The 21,429-nt window shown below is 44.3% G+C and overlaps 2 protein-coding genes across 3 annotated transcripts; one reads left to right on the forward strand and one right to left on the reverse strand.

Moving 5' to 3' along the window:
- Positions 1 to 373: 373 nt before the first annotated feature.
- Positions 374 to 18,169, reverse strand: zgc:152968 (uncharacterized protein LOC564848 homolog). 2 transcript variants are annotated; one of them, XM_041900665.1, is made up of 17 exons: positions 18,120 to 18,169; positions 7,256 to 7,359; positions 5,236 to 6,866; positions 5,037 to 5,135; positions 4,665 to 4,938; positions 4,197 to 4,390; positions 3,868 to 4,008; positions 3,622 to 3,736; positions 3,318 to 3,389; positions 3,033 to 3,176; positions 2,410 to 2,523; positions 2,257 to 2,330; positions 2,055 to 2,159; positions 1,771 to 1,886; positions 1,519 to 1,657; positions 1,159 to 1,279; positions 374 to 764 (listed from the first exon to the last, which is right to left on the reverse strand). In XM_041900665.1, exons 1-17 carry the CDS (start codon positions 18,167 to 18,169, stop codon positions 673 to 675), a joined length of 3,585 nt encoding a protein of 1,194 aa, XP_041756599.1. In that variant the 3' UTR covers positions 374 to 672. The 2 variants fall into 2 exon arrangements, with proteins under 2 accessions (XP_041756599.1, XP_041756600.1); XM_041900666.1 differs by lacking the exon at positions 18,120 to 18,169 and adding an exon at positions 11,439 to 11,470.
- On the forward strand, positions 10,830 to 21,417 carry poli (polymerase (DNA directed) iota). Its single transcript, XM_041900668.1, has 10 exons — positions 10,830 to 11,030; positions 17,518 to 17,652; positions 17,791 to 17,955; positions 18,146 to 18,292; positions 18,551 to 18,787; positions 18,970 to 19,148; positions 19,260 to 19,351; positions 19,446 to 19,579; positions 19,825 to 20,033; positions 20,167 to 21,417. Exons 1-10 carry the CDS (start codon positions 10,937 to 10,939, stop codon positions 21,064 to 21,066), a joined length of 2,292 nt encoding a protein of 763 aa, XP_041756602.1. The 5' UTR covers positions 10,830 to 10,936; the 3' UTR covers positions 21,067 to 21,417.
- Positions 21,418 to 21,429: the final 12 nt, after the last annotated feature.

Raw genomic sequence — 21,429 nt, forward strand, 5'->3', positions numbered from 1 at the left:
GTAGAGGAAATGACACACTTCACACAATTTGAACCTATTCCTTCAAGAGAACAGTGTTCATAAATAATTATGGAAATAGTTTATCCTCAGTGACATTACGTGGTTTTATGTTGTCCATTTTGATGTATCATCACATATAACATCTGAAAGTGTTGAGGATTGTAGATATACTGGGGAGGGGACTGTTTCTTGTTCACGTAGAGTTAATTTGATGTTGGACTTGTTGACCCGAATCTCCTCAGTTGAAAATGTAAATAGTCTTCAGGTGTTTTTTTTTTCCCCCTTCTCAAATCTCACACATGGCTATGAAAGCATAATGCTGCAGTTCCCATCAACCATGATCATAATAATATTAATAAAACCCCACAACAGATTTCTTTACTGTGCTTTTACTTTCAATATATTATTATTTCCCAGTGTTCAGAGTGCATCCCCAAATAATAATTACATTGGCATAAGAGACTAAGAGAAGCATAACATAGTTAAAGATGAATTCCACCTAAATCAACACAAATTGACATAACAAATATAATTTCAGTCCCTCTCCAAGCCTACCCACACCATTTAAAGAAATGAGCCAACACTTCACCTTAATACAAATAAGTGACATTTTAACATACATCTCTGTGATTTCATGAATAACGAAGGTGGGCGATGCCAGTTTTATTCAGATCACCATCGTTTAGTTTTGCCATCTTCTTTGACCTTCCACAGCATGAGCTCCATACAGGCAGCAGCATCTTCTGCCGAGTCATGGCCACCCACTGGAAGAGACAGGAACAATGCCATACACACTGTTACTGCAAGACTAATGTAGGCCTGTATATCTTACATGTATCTGAAAGCCTTGGATTAGGAATGATTCTCACATTAGTGGATACACGTTTTATGACTGTAGCCTACTACACAACACAACATATGATCTCTCAGATTTTCCATCTCTACTGCAATGTTCCTTTTTTGATTAGTGTTCTAAGAACACATTTAAGTGTAAGCAGTGACTGGACAGAGTTGGGATTGTGAAATACATTTCATTAAAAACATTCATGCAACATCTTTCCCTGATTTCACCATGATCAGTTTGACGGTACAAAACTTTAATGACACAGTAGATGGACATCCTCCCCATTGCCAGAGACTTGTTTGTGTTTGACCCACCACTCTCCTGGATGATCCTCCTCAGGTAGTCTGCTGTCAGGTTGTGAAGGGTCATCTTATGAGGCAGGCCCAGGCGGTGGGGGAACGACACAGAGGTGTCCACCACGGTGCCGTGGAGCAGCTGAGACAGGCAGGGGACAAACTTTATGGGCCAGTTTCCCCAGACACAGATTAGGCCTAGTCCTGGACTAAAACGCATGCTCAAAGGAGATTGTCATTGGCAGTAGTAATATCGTTTTATTCTACAGTAGTTTTATTTGTTGTACTGATATTGTTTCGAAAAAGAAATTCTACTGATATAGACATTCCATAGTGTCCATTCACTAATAAATAGTTATCAAATAATGCAGCTCAACTCACCTTCAGTGCACAGAGGTCAGTTTCCAAGCCGTAGCCGATCAGTATAGTCTCTGCACTGACAAAGCTCAGTAGAGTCTCCTGAACATCACGTAGGGACGAGCTTGTTCCTTTCACATCAGCTTCATTGATGCCTGAAAACCTGGAGGAGCAGAGAGCATTAATGACTTCCTTGCATCCTCGTCTAAAATACTGGATTAAATAAAGCAGTCTGTCGAGATTCAATATTAATTCTGGAGTGTTGTGTGGCCTTACCTGGTGTTGTAGTCAATGACTTCATTATCAGGTTTCACAAAGGTGTCATAGATGACCTGCAAACTGGAGTTGACAACAGTCACTCTGGCCAGCTCCAGACCTTGAGTGGTGTAGCACTGAAAAAAAAAAAAAAACTCAATTTATTAGCCATACAATAAAACCTTTACCAGATCACTAGTGTGGCAGTGTGGACATTGATATCCAAAACACACTGGCCCAACCTTAATTGGCATGTCATGCAAAATGTTGCCTATGAATTCCATAATGTTACTGTTGAATCTCACCATTTCACAGTCGATTGAGAACACACCCGGGCAGATCTTGTCAGAGGCAGGCCTAGGAAGGGTACTGACAAAACCATCCAAGCGAACTGCATCATGGACATGCAACTGAGGGGGAAAACATATGTGAGCGATACAAAATGTTTCATGACATCTTTGAAGGGTATTATGGAAAATAAGTGTAATGCTCCATTCATCTTCTTACCTTGAAAACTTGGCATCCAGGGCATCCAGCCACACCCTCACAGCAGCTATAGCGTGTTTCCACTCCACCTGGAACTGTACAGTAATAGCAAGTTACGGAAACATAATTAAATATGTTTTGAGACATGTAGAACATACCATAATGTCCTCTCACCCTTCTTCTCAACTCCTTTCCCATAGTGGTAGTTGCACTCCTCCTTGCGAGTGTGCTTTCCCGCTTGGTTCACAGAGTAAGTTGCCCCACAACGACAGCAAATCCTCTTCAAAGCTTTTTTCCCCCAGAAACAAAACAAACACAAGTTGCCAATTCAGGAGTTAAACAGAGCCCTGAATGCAAAGACCTGATAAAAGCTGAAGTACGCCCTCTTCTGGAATGGGGAATGAAAAATAGAGCATGAACAGGCCCATGTTGACTACAATACCCGAGGTAGACCAGTCCTAGGAAAATGACATACCACAGCCAATTGCCCTCAAATTAAAATATGGACCATCGAAGCCAGTGCCACTGCTTTCTTTCAATGTTCCCCTCTAATCAGGGACTGATTTAGACCTGGGACACCAGGTGGGCGCAATTAATTATCAGGTACAACAGAAAACCAACAGTATTATGGACCTCCAGGGTAGGATTTGAATTACCCTGGCATATTGGATGTATTGCTTATGCCAAGCACGTAAAATACATGCTTATGACTAAATATGTCACATTCCAAGAGGTCAATTTTTGCAGTCGGTCAGCAATATACACCTGAACAATGCAGTTCTTCATACTGTACTCACGATCAGTGATTCCCTTCTTATAGTCTTCACGGTACAGTATGGCACTGCCTGATTTTTCTGGGTGCTGAAGAGGATAGTTGTTCTCCGTCAATATCTCCTCTGACAGAATGTGCTCCTTCAAACTGTCATACAATGCAGCATCTCCTTCAGCAGAAAATGAATAGGAAAGCTAAATTAGTCATGGAAGTGTCAGAAAAGCAGTAAAGATGATATGACGCATAGCATAAGAACTTGGGAAAAAATCGTATCCCTTAATAAAAATGTGTGTTGAGGGACGCATGATACCATTTGCCCAAAGTGCTTTTTCATTGAGTGGAATATTTCCTCTAGACATCTGGACATTGGTTTCATTTCCAGCTGCAAAAGAGCAGACAAATTTCAGCTAATAAAGACAACCATTACCTTGTCAAGACAAGAAACAATTAAACTTGAGTTGCAAAGCCCAAAATGTCAACATGTCCTTTGTTCACATCTTTGTCCTACCACTTTATATAGACTACAGAAGATATTTAACAATATAATATCATACTATTGCAAGTAATCAAAAAGCAATTTAGGATACAGTCACTCAGTCGCTGTAGATTCCCACCTTTGACAAAGACTGTGCTCTGGTTCTTCAGCCTCTTCAGTGCGTTCACGGCAACACTCAGATACTTGAGTTTGTTGATGCTGCGATCATACACAGTCTTCTCCTCAGCAAGTGCCTAAAGTTTAATCACACCGTCACAGCTTCCAACATAAAACACTGAAACAATAAGTAATGGAAACAACATGTATGACAATTCACATTTAATATAATCATGGATAAAATAATGTTGACTGCTCTGGTACATACCTTTTCAAAAGCATCTTGTACAGTGACAGATGTTTTGAGGAATTCCTCTACAAACAGGTTTACATAGCGCTGCCGTACGTCATGTGGGACTTTGGCGCCGACCTCAGGACGCGTCTTGGCTTTACGTTTGGTAGGAATGGGCTGGGAGGACAAAATCAAAATAATGATTGTTTTTTACTTGAGGAGAAACACAATACAAATTACCTTGCCATGCAGTTTTTTAGAAAACCAATATGAAAATAATCTGCTCAGTAAAGTCCTACTGTGTCAATATAAAGAAAAATCACTAAAGCCATTTCATTCCACCTCTACATTATGTTGGTCCTCACCTTAGCAGGGATATAGGCAGTAGGCTGAGGTTGTACAGGAACAGGGGTAACTGGGGTATGGACTGGGGTTTGGACTGGGGTGACTGGACAATTAGCTGAAGTGATGGGCAGAGTGTAGCTTCCCTCTGGGAGGATGAAGTGCAGGTTGTTGCCCACCTGGATGGCTGTTCCCACAGGTATGATGTTCACATAGGCTAGCAGGGAAAATATTTAACCAATGACTTGGTATCATGTACGGATGGAAATTAGATGCATTTAATATAGATGAAATCTTTTGATGCATAACACAGACAAAAAATATGTACAACAGGATATACATGCCAACTGACTGGAAGTGTGTGTTTTCATCCCAAGAGAAACATCACCCTGTTGTACTTTATCATTTCCAACTCAAATTGCAGTGATTGGTACATTCCTCACACATACAAAAGCATTGTTTACACATTACAGTTATGGACTCTTACTTACAATTTTGCATAGTAGTATGGTGATGAGTTGGCTGGTGAATGAGGTATTGAACTGGATGATGGGTGGCATGATGACTGGCCTGATGAGCAGGAGAAGCCAGCGTCACCATTTTTCTCTGTGAGTTGGAGGAGATGAACGCCTGGCCTCCTTTTAGAGCAGCGGACAACACGGAGGCCCTCTGCTGCAGCTGCTGGATCTTAGAGGGGTTGGACAACTGGGGGACTCCTCCTCGGAAAGGAACTATCACCTGGGCTTTGCTTTTGCCCACTGGCGGCTATAGGACAGGAAGGCAGTCAATTACAATAAGAACAGTTTCATGAATCACAGTAAAAAGTATATAATGTGCTTGAGTTGGAGTCTTCATTAGTGTACCTCAGTATATCTGGACACATGGGCCACCCTCTTCCTGGGTCCTGGCAACGGTTTGGGTTTCACTGCTAACCCTGGTGTCTCCACGTCCACAGCTCCTACCTAAAACACACAACGACAACATTTTCCTATCTCCATTGAACTGTCCAACTATCCCACCCAGTGTGTGTGTGTGTGTGTGTGTGTGTGTGTGTGCACTTACAGGTGTACTAGCCTGGTCTGTGGATCCCTCGTCACCCTTGTTGGCTTCCTCCATGAAGATGCGATAGCATTCCTCCATTGTGTCACTATCAGATAACTCAGAATACTCAAGCTCCTCAGAACTTGAATCAATAACAACTTGTTCATTCATTGCTTCCACGGTAGGCTGTTCAAAAGAAGCAGATTGTAATTCTACTCCATTAGTACCTGACGTAGTTGGCCCATATAACAGCTGGCATTGGGTGATACCCGCGGTAGTGGCCGCTTGCTCTACAAAGTTTGCTACCGGAACTGGACTAGGAAGGGCAAAATCAAGCCCTGGCCCTGGAGTTTGGCCTGGGATTTTCTGAAGACATGGCACTGATGATACACTTTGTACAGGTGACCAGTAACTCTGAGCAGAGCTCTGTGCTGCTGGCTGCTCACTTCTCTGGGTCTCAATGGGGTGTTTATGGGGGGAGGAGACAGAGGGAGGGACTAAAACATGATGAGGTAGTGAAGATACATGTTCATATAAGACTTCATTGGGTTGAAGATGGTTACTGTTCTCAACACAGTTGGAAGCAAGCTCACGTTCAAGCAATCCAGGCTCTGCCATCAGTAAGTTGACATCAGTCTTAACAACTGGATCATTATGGTAAAGTGTCTGTAAAGATGATACAGGTTCTGTGCCACCGTTGCTTTCCGCAGTGGCCTCAGCCTCTTGGTAACAAACTATTCTCTCACTTTCACTCCTCAGGTTTTCCAAGCATTTGGACAAGTCATCGAATACACTCACAGCACTGGGTTCACCTTCATTTTCCTGACTAGCAGAAACACTAGATAGGCCATAAGTGTTGAGGTTATCATCTTTCACAATCTCAGACACTGCAGGTGGGGATATGACTTTGACTACTTCAGGACCAGGAGTGGACACAGGAAGTGGAATAGTAAGTGGCGCATGAGCCACAGTAGGAACAGGAACAGGGTGGACTTCCTCTTTGATTTCCTGTGATTGGTTTGTGGTGGTCTTACAGGGCTTCTGAGCCCGACTCTTCTTTCTGTCGCTCTCCAGAGGTGGAATATCAATGATGAGGACCCCTTCTTCTTCTTCAGAGTCATCAACTAGCTTGTTACTACTAGCCGGTGAGGCAGTGAGCTCTTGAGAAGGTGGCTTAGTTTGGTCCTCCTTACAAACATTCTCTCTAGTCCTCTTCGCACCTTGCCTACCTCTCACTTTCTGCTCATTACCTTGTTTGTACTCAGAACAACCACTAGATCGCAAAGAAGCTGAGAAGTTGGACAAGGGGTCGTATTCCAAATCAGTCCTCGGTTTGGAGTTGTCAACCACATACTTCCTCCGGGCAGGAGAATAGACTGTAGTGGACTGCCGGTGTAAAGATTTTACGCTATTTCCATTCAGATCTTTACCTGGTGTTTCAGATTTGGCAATCAAGACTTTCTTGGACCCTGTTCTTTCACTGTCCACCTGCACAGTTTGGTAACGGGATAATCTCCTTTGCTCCTTCTCAACCTCATTCTTCACAGTCTCGATTTCTTTGTTGATCCTCTCCAACTCCAAAAGGCAAGGGTCTTTGGCTTCATTGACCTTTGGGGCTCCATTGATGGAAGTGGAATGAGTTTTCCAAACACCTGTTTATGGAGAAAAAGTCAATAGAAAACTGATTTGTCATTAAGAAGATCAAACAATCGAATAATGTAAATTGCTACACTTATACTACATACTATTTTAACAAAGTCAAAAAAATGCAGCCAACTAATTTGTCTTACATAATTCTTTACAACATGGTCTGGGCAGGTTGATGCACTTTACTGCAATTAGGTTATAGGCCGAATTGAAAATAAGTAATCAGGTTGCAAATTGATTTTATAAATTGATGACGGGCTACTGCCAATTTCCACTTGTGAATGGCATGTGGCAATTAAGTAGTATACCTACTATGGCAAAACTAAAGGCAAGCTGAAGAAGAGACACTTTGGGGAAATTGTATGTAAAGAAATTACAATAAAAGCAGACTGACCTGCTGCTGCTGTTACCGGTGATCCATACAGGGTGTTGTCAAACATTCCTCGCTCGTCTTTGACATGCTTGTACAGACAGTGGGGTCGCTTACAGAGGTCACGTCTGAAAAATGGACAGTCTATTTCAGCGAAGAACCCAATGGAAGGCAACATCGGCTAGTTATAATTTATCTGTACTCCGGCTATTTTTGATCAAATTCATTCACGTGTGAAAGCTTTCCATCAGTTGCCCACTCACAACACCATGTAACTGTCATGACGTCAGTGTTACGTGGGGTTTTATAGCATCCGTCGTGGCGGGACATGCTGTCAAAAAAAGTCTAGTGGCCTGCCATGCGCAATTATTTTAATTCATGATGATGATGATGATGATGATCATGTGAAATAAGTTCGCTTTGGTAAAGAGTCTAGCTAGCACATTTCAAATGAATTGACAGGGAATTCACCTGTAATTGATTAAACTTTCTTCAGGCATAAAATACAAATATGCCTAGCGGCTGGTGCCACCCAGTGGCCGTGCCTGTCTGCTACTCTGGAAGTACTTCAAAACTGTAGGTGGTGCTAATGCGCTTGTTATAGCTAAGAGTTCAGGGAGGAGGAGGAGGAAAGCAGTCCCGTGGTGGACAGAGGAGTGTGGGGCAATGGTGAGGAGTAGGCACAGGGCATTTAGAGTACTGAAAAGGACGCATAACTTCCAACATCTGATTCAGTATAAGCAGGCCCAGGCCATGGTGAGGAGAACTATCCGTCAGGCAAAGAGGTCATGTTGGCATCGGTTCTGTGACACCATTGGAAGGGCGACACCTGTGGGAGAAGTGTGGGGGATGATTAAGAGGATGAGTGGGGTCAGAAGAGAGTGGGATTATCCAGTGTTGACGAGTGGGGAGGATGTGGCAGTAACAGATGAGGACAAAGCAGAGATGATGGCCAAAGCATTTCTCCAAGTGCATAGCTCCGAAAATCTGTCAGAGGAGGGGTAGAGGGGGAGAGAGAACACGAGAGATGAGCATCCTGGAGTGGTGGATAGGAGGGAGGATGTAAATGATGCATTGAGTGCACCATTTATCAGGGCAGAGGTGAAAAGAGCAATAGGTAAGGGTGGGTTAACTTCACCTGGGAAAGATGAGGTGTGCTATGTTATGTTGGCCCATCTTAGTGATGAGGCACTGGATAAGGTATTGGTGTTGTACAACAGAGTGTGGGAGGAGAGGAAACTACCAGGCAGTTGGAAGGAGGCAGTAGTGGTACCAATCCGGATGCCCGGGAAGGATCCAACGAAGCCAACAAGCTATCGGCCAATAGCTTTAACATCACATGTATGTAAAATTATGGAACGTATGATTATGGAGAGGCTAACTTACTTCCTGGAGAGCAGAGGGCTATGTAGGGGAACTATGGATCCAGTGCTCTGCTTAGAAGCAGAGGTCAGGAAGGCTCAGGTGAACAAGGAGCCTGTTGTAGCTGTCTTTTTTGATGTGGAGAAGGCATATGATATGATGTGGAAGGAGGGGTTGTTAATCAAGCTTGATATTATGGGGGTAGGAGGAAGAATGTACAACTGGATAAAGGATTTCCTGTTTGGAAGGTCTATCCAGGTGAGAGTGGGGAAGTCTTTATCAGGCAGCTACTTGGTGGATAACGGTACACCACAGGGGAGCGTGATTAGTCCTCTGTTGTTCTCAATCATGATCAATGATGTTTACTCTCATGTACAGCCGGATATAGGGAGGTCGTTATTTGCAGATGATGGTGCCTTATGGAAGAGGGGAAGAAATGTGCCATACATAGTCAGGAAGGTACAGCAAGCAATTAATGAGGTAGAGTGTTTGGCATTAATGTGGGGATTCAGGTTCTCTGTAGAGAAAACTCAAACAGTGTTCTTTTCCAGGAGGAAGGTGGGAGATGAGGTATGCTTGAGGTTATATGGGAGAAACTTGGAGAGGGTGGGGGCCTTCAGGTTCCTTGGGGTATACTTTGACACTAGACTGACCTGGACAGAACACATTGAGAGTGGTGGGAAAGTGTAAGAAGGTGCTAAATGTGATGCGCTGTCTGATGGGGAAGGAATGGGGGGGCTGGGCGTTCCTCATTGAAGAACATGTATGTTGCATTGATCCGATCTGTAATAGACTATGGAAGTATAGCATATGGTTCAGCAGCCCGGACCTCACTGGAAAGGCTAGATGTCATACAGTGGCAAGGACTCAGAACATGTAGTGGGGAGTTTCGGATGTCCCCAGTGGCTGCATTACAGGTGGAGATGGGGGATATGCCATTGCAGATTAGGAGACAGCAGCTGGCAATGAATTATTGGGTCAACCTACAAGGACATGGGGTGTCTCATCCTGCGAAAGGGATTTTACAGGCATACTGGGAACATGAGCGAAGACCGAACACGAGCTTTGGGTGGGTGGGTAATACCCAGGCGAAGGAGATGGGACTGTATGGAAGGGAGTTTAGTCCAACGGTAGTTATTCCTGTAAATCCACCATGGCTACTCCCGTCTCCAGTAGTTGATCTAGAAGTGTTGGAGAGACTACAGAAAGATAGGGAGGGTGTTGATCCAGCTGATTTCTTTAACAGACGTCTGGAAACTGTGTATCAGGATTTTGTGGCCATTTACACAGATGGTTCAAAATATCCAAGGACAGGACGTACTGGGTCAGCTTTTGTAGTGCAGGAATGTGGGGTGGAAGTCAGGAAATGTATTACAGATCATCTGGCTGTATATACAGCGGAGCTGATGGCCATACTGTTGGCCTTGCAGTGGGTGGAGGAAGTCAAACAAGACAGAGTAGTTATTTGCTCTGATTCATGTGCAGTGTTAATGAGTCTCCAGTCCTTTAGCTCACATAGCAGACAAGACCTGCTTTATGAGGTGATACAAACCCATGGCAGGATTAAACAGATGGGTATTCAGATAAGATTTACTTGGGTCCCAGCCCATGTGGGGGTGGAGGGGAACGAGGCAGTAGATGAACAGGCTAAACAAGCACTTAGTAGTGGGGATGTTGATAATGAAGTTTCAATGAGCAAGGCAGAGGCAAAAATACTGATATAAACAGTGATGGTGTAGAGATGGCAGGAGCAGTGGAATAGAGATAATAAGGGAAGGCATTTATTTCAAGTACAGAGGAAAGTCGGGGAGGGGAGGACGGCATGAAGGGACAGAAGAGAGGAGGCTATTTTTACAAGATTAAGGGTGGGACACAGCCAGTTGAATAAGACATGAAATGTGATAGGAAAGCATCCAACAGGAAAGTGTGATTATTGTCAGGAAACAGAGACCGTGGAGCATGTATTGCTATAGTGTGGGCAGTATCAGAGGGAAAGAGAGAGGATGAGATCTAGTGTGAGGTAGAAGGGGATACAGGAAATTAGTTTAAAGAGTATATTGAGTAGAACGTCATTAGATATAGTCTCAAATATTTTGTTATCTTTTTTAAGAGAAACGGGGTAGGTTTTAGCTTCTCCCTGTCTCTGGCCCACACTCCAGTACAGTAGGTGGCGGTAATGCACCGTAACGTTGGATGCCAATCGCCGATAAACCCCACTGAAGAAGAAGAAGTAACGCGCTTGTTGGTGCTCAAAATAACGAACCCAGAATCAGAAGAAGACATCAAAGGGACGTTCATGTGTCGCATGGAAAATCGATATGAGAATTTTCTTGTTGTTTAGAAATGGACGTGGATGTTGAGGACATTGATGAGGATGAAACTGACTGGAACAACATTTGCTCGGACTTTGTTCAACCCCCCCAACACACCCCTGTTGGTAAGAAAACAAAGCAAGTGGCACCAAATGACGGAAGCAAATTACTTTCCATGTTAAATGTAGTGAATAATGAGTGTGCAATGCTATACTCTGTTTGTGTAATACAGTAGTTGCCAACCTTTTTCGGTCACTATACCACTCCTTGATCATTACTCTCAGTTCCATAATATTACTCATAAGAGTCATTGGACGAAGGCGTCTTCTGAAGGGGGAAGTTTTGTTAAGATCCCTGACGTTAGGTTTGAACATTAAATCAAATCAAATGTTATTTGCCACATACACGTGTTTAGCAGATGTTGTAGCGGGTGTAGCGAAATGCTTGCACTACGGTTTTGGAAGCATAAAGGACCTTACATTTCATATCAGCGATAAATAATTATCAAAAAACAAGGTTAAATTGATACACACCTTGTTAGGGTTAGTGTTCCCACACGGCAATATCTCCATGTTACAGCGCTTGTTTACGGAAGACATCTAGCATGCTCTGAACACCTGTGTGTAAGTCTATCTCGGGGAGTGTAGCGGAAGTGTAGTTTCCTCAGATGGATCTGTGCAAAACTGCTACAGTAAGTGTATTTTTTGTAAAAAAAAAAAAAAAAACATTGCTGATGAAAGATAAGGGCCATACGTTTCGAAAGCCATATTGCAAGCGATGATTATTGATGTTTCTAAACATTAAATCACAGCGTCTGGATTGTAATTCACATGAGACAGTTGTGGGTGAAGCTAATGGCTGAGAACTGTAGGGAGAAAGCAGAATGCCGCCTAGAGTTTTCGAGAGCTACTGTACGACTAACTTTGCTCTGCCCCGACTACCCTAGCCCAGTGGTTCCCAACCTTTTTAGTTTACTGTCCTAGCCCAGTGGTTCCCAACCTTTTTAGTTTACTGTACAACCAACTACATTTTGATCTGGCCTGAGTACCCTAGTCCAGTGGTTCTAGAAACATAAAGCCCTTTACTTTCATATAGCATCAAAAAGTGGTCAGATGAAGCAGATGCTAAGCTACAGGACTGTTTTGCTAGCACAGACTGGAATATGTTCCGGGATTCTTCCGATGGCATTGAGGAGTACACCACATCAGTCACAGGCTTCATCAATAAGTGCATCGATGACATCGGCCCCACAGTGACTGTACGTACATACCCCAACCAGAAGCCTAGAGCCGCCGCTTTCAAGGAGCGGGACACTAATCCGGACGCTTATACGAAATCCCATTACGCCCTCCGCCGAACCATCAAACAGGCAAAGCGTCAATACAGGACTAAGATCGAATCGTACAACACCGGCTCCGACGCTCGTCGGATGTGACAGGGCTTGCAAACTATTACAGACTACAAAGGGAAGCACAGCCGCGAGCTGCCCAGTGACACGAGCCTACCAGACGAGCTAAATTACTTATATGCTCGCTTTGAGGCAAGTAACATTGAAACATGCATGAGAGCATCAGCTGTTCCGGACGACTGTGTGATCACGCTCTCCATAGCCGATGTGAGTAAGACCTTTAAACAGTTCAACATTCACCAGGCCGCAAGGCCAGACGGATTACCAGGACATGTACTCCGAGCATGCGCTCACCAACTGGCAAGTGTCTTCATTGACATTTTCAACCTCTCCCTGTCTGAGTCTATAATACCAACATGTTTCAAGCAGACCACCATAGTCCCTGTGCCCAAGAACACTAAGGTAACCTGCCTAAATGACTACCGACCCGTAGCACTCACGTCTGTAGCCATGAAGTGCTTTGAAAGGCTGGTCATGGCTGACATCAACACCATTATCCCAGAAACCCTAGACCCACTCCAATTTGCGTACCGTCCCAACAGATCCACAGATGATGCAATGTCTACTGCGCTCCACACTGCCCTTTCACACCTGGACAAAAGGAACACCTATGTGAGAATGCTATTCATTAACTACAGCTCAGCATTCAACACCATAGTGCCCTCAAAGCTCATCACTAAGCTAAGGACCCTGGGACTAAACACCTCCCTCTGCAAGTGGATCCTGGACTTCCTGACGGCCGCCCCCAGGTGGTAAGGGTAGGTAACAACACATCCGCCACGTTGATCCTCAACACGGGGGCCCCTCAGGGGTGCGTGCTCAGTCTCCTCCTGTACTCCCTGTTCACCCATGACTGCATGGCCAGGCACGAATACCATCATTAAGTTTGCCGAAGACACAACAGTGGTAGGCCTGATCACCGACAACGACGAGACAGCCTATGGGGAGGAGGTCAGAGACCTGGCCGTGTGGTGCCAGGACAACAACCTCTCACTCAACGTGATCAAGACAAAGGAGATGATTGTGGACTACAGGAAAAATAAGAGGACCGAGCACACCCCCATTCTCAACGACGGGGCTGTAGTGGAGCAGGTTGAGAGCTTGAAGTTCCTTGGTGTCCACATCACCAACAAACTAACATGGTCCAAGCACACCAAGACAGTCGTGAAGAGGGCACAATAAAACCTATTCCCCCTAAGGAGACTGAAAAGATTTGGCATGGGTCCTCAGATCCTCAAAAGGTTCTACAGCTGCAACATCGAGAGCATCCTGACTGGTTGCATCACTGCCTGGTATGGCAACTGCTCGGCCTCAGACCGCCAGGCACTACAGAGGGTAGTGCGTACGGCCCAGTACTTCACTGGGGCCAAGCTTCCTGCCATCCAGGACCTCTATACCAGGCGGTGTCAGAGGAAGGCCCTAAAAATGGTCAAAGACTCCAGCCACCCTAGTCATAGACTGTTCTCTCTGCTACCGCACGGCAAGCAGTACCGGAGCGCCAAGTCTAGGTCCAAGAGGCTTCTAAACAGCTTCTACCCCCAAGCCATAAGACTCGTGAACATCTAATCAAATGGCTACCCAAACTCCCCTGCTGATTTTGTACGTTTGCCCACTGACAAAGAAATTATTAGTCTATAATTTTAATGATAGGTTTATTTGAACAGTGAAAGACAGAATAACAACAACAAAATCCAGAAAAACGCATGTCAAAAATGTTATAAATTGATTTGCATTTTAATGAGGGAAATAAGTATTTGACTCCTCTGCAAAACATGACTTAGTACTTGGTGGCAAAACCCTTGTTGGCAATCACAGAAGTCAGACTTTTCTTGTAGTTGGCCACCAGGTTTGCACACATCTCAGGAGGGATTTTGTCCCACTCCTCTTTGCAGATCTTCTCCAAGTCATTAAGGTTTCGAGGCTGATGTTTGGCAACTCGAACCTACAGCTCCCTCCACAGATTTTCTATGGGATTAAGGTCTGGAGACTGGCTAGGCCACTCCAGGAATTTAATGTGCTTCTTCTTGAGCCACTCCTTTGTTGCCTTGGCCGTGTGTTTTGGGTCATTGTCATGCTGGAATACCCATCCACGACCCATTTTCAGTGCCCTGGCTGAGGGAAGGAGGTTTTCACCCAAGATTTGACGGTACGTGGCCCCGTCCATCATCCCTTTGATGCGGTGAAGTTGTCCTGTCCCCTTAGCAGAAAAACACCCCCAAAGCATAATGTTTCCACCTCCATGTTTGACAGTGGGGATGGTGTTCTTGGGGTCAGAGGCAGCATTCCTCCTCCTCCAAACACGGCGAGTTGAGTTGATGCCAAAGAGCTCCATTTTGGTCTCATCTGACCACAACACTTTCACCCAGTTCTCCTCTGAATCATTCATATGTTAATTGGCAAACTTCAGACGGGTATATGTGCTTTCTTGAGCAGGGGGACCTTGCGGGCGCTGCAGGATTTCAGTCCTTCACGGCGTAGTGTGTTACCAATTGTTTTCTTGGTGACTATGGTCCCAGCTGCCTGACAAGATCCTCCCGTGTAGTTCTGGGCTGATTCCTCACCATTCTCATAATCATTGCAACTCCACGAGGTGAGATCTTGCATGGAGCCCCAGGCCGAGGGAGATTGACAGTTATTTTGTGTTTCTTCCATTTGCGAATAATCACACCAACTGTTGTCACCTTCTCGCCAAGCTGCTTGGCGATGGTCTTGTAGCCCATTCCAGCCTTTTGTAGGTCTACAATCTTGTCCCTGACATCCTTGGAGAGCTCTTTGGTCTTGGCCATGGTGGAGAGTTTGGAATCTGATTGATTGATTGCTTCTGTGGACAGGTGTCTTTGATACAGGTAACAAACTGAGATTAAGAGCACTCCCTTTAAGAGTGTGCTCCTAATCTCAGCTCGTTACCTGTATAAAAGACACCTGGGAGCCAGAAATCTTTGATTGAGAGGGGGTCAAATACTTATTTCCCTCATTAAAATGCAAATCAATTTCTAACGATTTTTTACATGTGTTTTTCTGGATTTTTTTGTTGTTATTCTGTCTCTCACTGTTCAAATAAACCTACCATTAAAATTATAGACTGATCATTTCTTTGTCAGTGGGCAAATGTACAAAATCAGCAGGGGATCAAATACTTTTTTCCCTCACTGTAAGTATATGTAAACTTCTGACTTGAACTGTATACCCCAACTGCACTTGAGTAGGGAGAGACTCCATATCAAAAAACAAAATAACAGATACTCTTCACTTTTTCACCATTCACCACACGATTCAGCCGACGTGCATCAATCACTCCAGGAATATTTTTCATCTCGTCAAAATCCGCTTCCCACGAGGTGCCAAATATAACCCCCTTAAGGGGTGCCCTGTTCCGAAGAGACACACGACACTTCAAACGTATCAAATCGGGTGAGACGCAACGCACGTTCCTTCTGATCCGCAGAAGCACAAAAAATCTAAACAAGCCCGCCTCTTGTGATCCTCACAGCCTTCACTTTACCCAGCACTCTCTCCACCAGTTTGGATATCTCAAATGGTTTCTTCAAGATTGGTGATCTGCTAAACTGCTCCTCATTAACAAACTGTACCCCAACTTGATACGAAGGGACATTCTCATCACTGTACACTAGTTTGCTCCGATTTCCATTATTTTGGACAATACTCCAATTCGCCTTGATAGCCCGTGTATCTGATGCTGTCTGGCCCAAAAATAGTATGACGTGCCATACTCTTTTTGTCCAGACAGCATCAGATACATGGACTACACATACATGTCCTCTGCCTCGACGACAATGGCAGTGTTATCAGCAGCACCTGTCTTTGTACTAAAGACATGCATATTGTATCCCCCTAGAATCTAAGGGCCCAAGGCTGGGTTTCTACTAAACTAGCCTCGTCTAGAACCAGGCTTCCCTAATACGGGTAAGCCTGCGGAAGTTCATGGTAGAAAAATTGCTAAATAGGGGTGGAGACCCGGTGTAAATCAGTGACGCCTCGCTACACGTCAAACCAATCAAATGCCTTGCTTGGGTGGAGCTCCAATAGTGCTCACTAGATTAGTATCGTAGGTGCAACAGTGTGTGACGATTCTTTTTACAGTCTATGGTGAGGCTGGCCAGGAAATCGCTGATTAAAACCCCATCAAAATATGTTGATGTATGTCAATTTTATGTATAGAGCACACTTATGACAAAACAGAAATACATTTTTTCTTCCAGGCTTTCTTCCATTTTCTGAAATGTTGCAAACTAGCATACAGAACAACTGTCTGAAAACAGTGGCGAACAGAACACGTAGCACCAACGGGCATGTGGGGGGAGCCAGCGAACCATTCAAACCGTTTTTGCAATAAAAAATATTAAATTTGGCCTTACTGCTATTAGCCCATAGAAACGCATTGAATAACAGATTCATACGTAGAAAAACAGTCAAAAATTGAAGTAAAAGGAAGTAGGTTTTGAAGTGTCTGTCCTATATCTGTTGCGTGGAATTACCTGTGTACCGTGGAAATGTACTATTCACTTTAGACGAGTCCCGTGACACTTGTGAGGGTCGTAGCGCGTGTTCGTGAGAGTCTCATCTTTCAATAGTCATGTTAATTTGTAGGCCAAACCGTTCGGACACTACAGACGTTTTTGTGGGAATACCAATTTTGTTGGAAGACTCCTGGTCTGACAAACACCGCTGTAGCTCTGCCACCTTCCACCGCAGATGCGGAAGGCCGACATCGGCGATATCTAGATTTGGATGGGGATTTTTTAACTATTTTTTTATTATGTCTCAAGTGGATAATTATTATTATTATTATATATTTGATGTGTATCAATAAAAAAAAATTAAGTTGTTTCTCCCTGATATGAAAGATAAGGTTCTTATGCTTCCAAAACTGTACCGCAAGCAGTGCGTATTAATGTTCAGACAGAGCAGCTGGGCTCTTAACAAAACTTCCCCGTAGAGAAGACGCCTTCGTCCAATGACTCTTATGTGTAATGTAATAGAACTGAGAGTCATGATCAAGGGCTAGGAGTGCCCCTGAAGTACCCCCTCATGTGCATTTTACCAGTAGGCGTATGGTCTCATGAGTCTTCTCAAGTACTCCCTATGGATAGGCCAAGGACCCCCAGGGGTCCTAGTACCCCTGGTTGGGAACCACTGGTGTAATAGCTCTTTCACCTGTATGAAACTGCGCTTCTCTCTTTCAGGGATCCATGGGGGCAAATACTGCAGTAAGGTACCTGTACCACCAGTACAGAGAGTCATCCTGCACTTTGACCTGGACTGTTTCTATGCCCAGGTTGAAATGATCCGCAACCCAGCACTGCGAAATGTGCCTTTAGGTGATTTATTTTACATACTATTTCTAGTTTGTCTCCTTTTTTGTGAATTTTGTGTGTCTAAGCGTATTACTGTATCATTTTTCAACATGTCAATGGAAGCACTAGTTGCGTAACAACTTCTCTCTGGACTCCTTGTAGGTATTCAGCAAAAGTACATCATCGTCACCTGTAACTACGTGGCCAGGGACCTTGGTTTGACAAAGCTGATGTTAGTGACAGATGCCAAAGAGAAGTGTCCTCAGCTCGTGCTGGTCAAGGGAGAGGACCTGACACACTACAGAGAGACATCTTACAAAGTCACAGGTAATCAACTCAGTAACTCTTGAAATGAGTTAACCACCACAAACAGCTAGAACAGTGATGATCTCACAAACATCAGATAAATCATTTTTTATAGCCACAGTGTTACGCTCTAATGAATTCTACCTTACTATCAGTTTTTTTATTTCTTATGGAAAAACTCTCACCTGTCTCTGTGCTGTCCCCCATTCAGAGTTGCTGATGTCGTTCTGTCCATTAGTAGAGCGGCTGGGGTTTGATGAGAACTTCATGGACATCACAGAGATGGTGGAGAGGAGGATGGAACAGACCCCAGAGTCTGCTCACTATTCATACAAAGGCCACGTTTACAATCATGACAGTGAGTAGCATAAGGTCTAGCAGCATTCCGCCTGGGGACTTATGAAACCAGGATATGGGTTGTGAAACAACCTGTGACGCTAAATGTATAAACATTTGCATTGCACTTTCAGTTTCCTACATTTAGAGCCACTGTGGGTTTGGATTCTTAACCTTAGCCTTTAGTTATAAGAAATTAAATGTCTACATACTAACAATCAGGTTGAGATTATGTGAAATTTTACCATGGATTGTGTATCTTTTTGTTTTGTCTACTCAGCCTCAGATGCCAAAGTCATGGACCACCCTAGACTAGCGGTGGGCTCACACATTGCAGCTGAACTGAGAGCAGACATCCACAGCAAGCTGGGCCTCACTGGCTGTGCGGGTGTTGCTACCAGTAAACTGCTGGCCAAACTGGTGTCAGGCACCTTCAAACCAAATCAACAAACCACACTTTTGCCAGAGAGTGTCAAAGACATCATGGGCAGTCTAAGTGGTTTACGTAAAGTACCAGGTATAGATCTACGTTTTATTTCTAATTTGACTCTCAGCAAGTTATCCAAATCACTACATGAAGTAGAGGATAGTGGTAGAGTATCCAGCCTGTTGATCCATGTAGCCCACAGCCGTAATCACCTCTGTAGCTGTTGTCATGCCATTCAGTGTTTTACCTTTACCCATTATGGCCCATTTCAGGAGTAGGCCACCAGACTGCTAAGAGGCTTCAGGCCCTGGGATTGGTTAGTGTACAGGACCTGCAGCTCTTCCCATTGGCTGACCTGGTGAGGGAGTTTGGAGCCTCCACTGCTCAGCGTCTCCAGAATCTGGCCTTGGGCATCGATGACACTGCAGTCACCCCCACTGGTGCTCCACAGGTGTGAGATGAAAACTGATCAATGAAATTACCAGTTTTCAGCTAATACTGTTACAGTGCACATATTGATATGTCTTTCTGTATTTTTCTCCCTATCTTCATAATATCCCAGTCTCTTAGCGATGAAGACTCCTTCAAGAAAATGTCCTCAACCAATGAAGTTAGGCAAAAGGTTGAGGATCTGTTGAGTAGCCTTTTAGACAGGTAATCATAAGGTTTGAATTGCAAGGTGCAGAAACGGTTGAATCTCCAAGTAGTGTTTCTGCTCTTGAGTTGAACTAAGCTGTCTTGGTTTTAGGATGCATAAAGATGGCAGGCAGCCTTTGACCCTTCGACTGACCATCAGGCGTTACTCTGCAACCAACAAGTGGTTCAGCCGGGAGAGCAGGCAGTGTCCCATCCCCAACCACATTGGGCAAAAGATAACCTCTGGTACCTGTTAAATAATTCTCATACAAATATGGAGTATATTTTGTCTGCAAGTCATTAGAAATTTAAAATGTACTGCCAATGGCATTGGCAAATATGCAGTAGCTATTGTTTAGTACCTAGTGTACTATGTATCTACATTTTAACAGTACATTAATTTCTAAGGATGGATTTCACAGATCTTGAATGGTAGATCAGTTACTGTGCATTTAGCAGCTAACCGTACTTAAATCTGCTGTGTTTATCAGGCAACAGTGATGCCTTGGCCCAGCTGGTCACCATGGCCATGAAGCTCTTCCACAAGATGGTGGACACCAGCACAGCCTTCCACCTCACCCTCCTCAACATGTGCTTCAGTAACCTGCAGGCCAGGTGTGCTGCTGTCAGCAAGGGATCCATCGCCTCCTTCTTCACACACAGATCTCCTGAGAAAACACAGGCCTCCTCTCGTTGTCAGGTAAGAAGACATGTGGATGCATTAGAAATCAACTAGTATCGCTGTCTAAGGCTTTACCCAGCCATGTGCACTCTGTATGTGCCATCTTTAGAATTCTGAAAATGTGCATCCTTGCTCTCTCCTTCCCCTCTAGGATGATCTGTCTCAAAGTGTGCTTGGTAACCTCACGGGACAGGCTGGATCTGATGTTGAAGGTAAGACTGAGGAGTTGACTGGTCAGGATGCATCACACTGGATACCAGACATACCTACCAGTCTTAAGATCAAGCCTTACACACAGTCAACATTGCATAGCCCTGAGGCCTCCCAGCAACAGCAGATGGTGGGTGAGTGCTGCATAGGTGGAAGAACAGTAGATGATAAAAGGACCAACAGTCCTGGGATGACAGATTTTCCTCGATTGCCACCCAACATTGACCCTGAGGTGTTTAGACTCCTGCCTGAGGACATCCAGAAGGAACTGTTATCACCTGCCTACCCAGAGACCGCCCATGGCCCCCTCAGCCATAGCACTCAGTCCGTCAGACCCACAGCATCTGAACCAGCAGACAGAGCCCACTCATCTCACCACAACTTTTCAGAACAGCCTGCCTCTCTCTCTCAGCCTGCTCCATGCAAACTTAATGACTCATTTCACAGCACTCCCATAGACCGAAAAGAAACTGTGAAGGGCTTTGACAGACAGCTCAATACACTGACAACCAACAACCAACAAGAACACTCAATCACCTCCCTGCAGTATTCACTCACAGACCTCTTGGAGGAGGGAAACTCCTCTACAGGCCTCGTGTCACAGAGGCATTCGGCTGACTGTGGTTTCCCAGGAAACGTGGACCCCAAGGTGTTCTCAGAACTACCTCCAGAGGTTCAGAGAGAGCTACTGTCTGAGTGGAGACAACAGAGACCTGTCCTTAAGATTTCCTCCTCTTCTAAAAAACAGGGCAAAAGCCCCCTGGCCAGAGAGGGGAAGGCTCCAGCTAAAAGCAGTCAGGCTAATAACTTATTGAAGTATTTCAAACCCAGCTCAGGTTAGAATGTGTCCGTTATATCAAAGGTCACTATGTGGTGATTTAGTATTTGGACAAATAATCAAATAACTCTCTTTTTATTTTTAGGATGTTCAGCAAGTGAGATTCATACAGCTATTTTAGTCAATGCAAATATAAGGAATTGAATGTTAAAATAGAAAATGTTTTAAATGTTTCAAACAGTGTTTTACGTTTTGTAAACATATGGTAATGTTCCAGGATATGTAAATAAAGATAATTTCCTTATTTTATTATACAGTTTTAAATTGATAAACATGGGAGTTAGTTTGCATTACATGTGATGTTTGCTGTTTAAGCCAGAGCCTTAAAACGTGGAACATTTCTGCTCCCAGGTGCACAATTCTCTG

This window comes from Coregonus clupeaformis, chromosome 16 (genome assembly GCF_020615455.1).
Source record: "Coregonus clupeaformis isolate EN_2021a chromosome 16, ASM2061545v1, whole genome shotgun sequence".
Taxonomy (NCBI): Eukaryota; Metazoa; Chordata; class Actinopteri; order Salmoniformes; family Salmonidae; genus Coregonus; species Coregonus clupeaformis.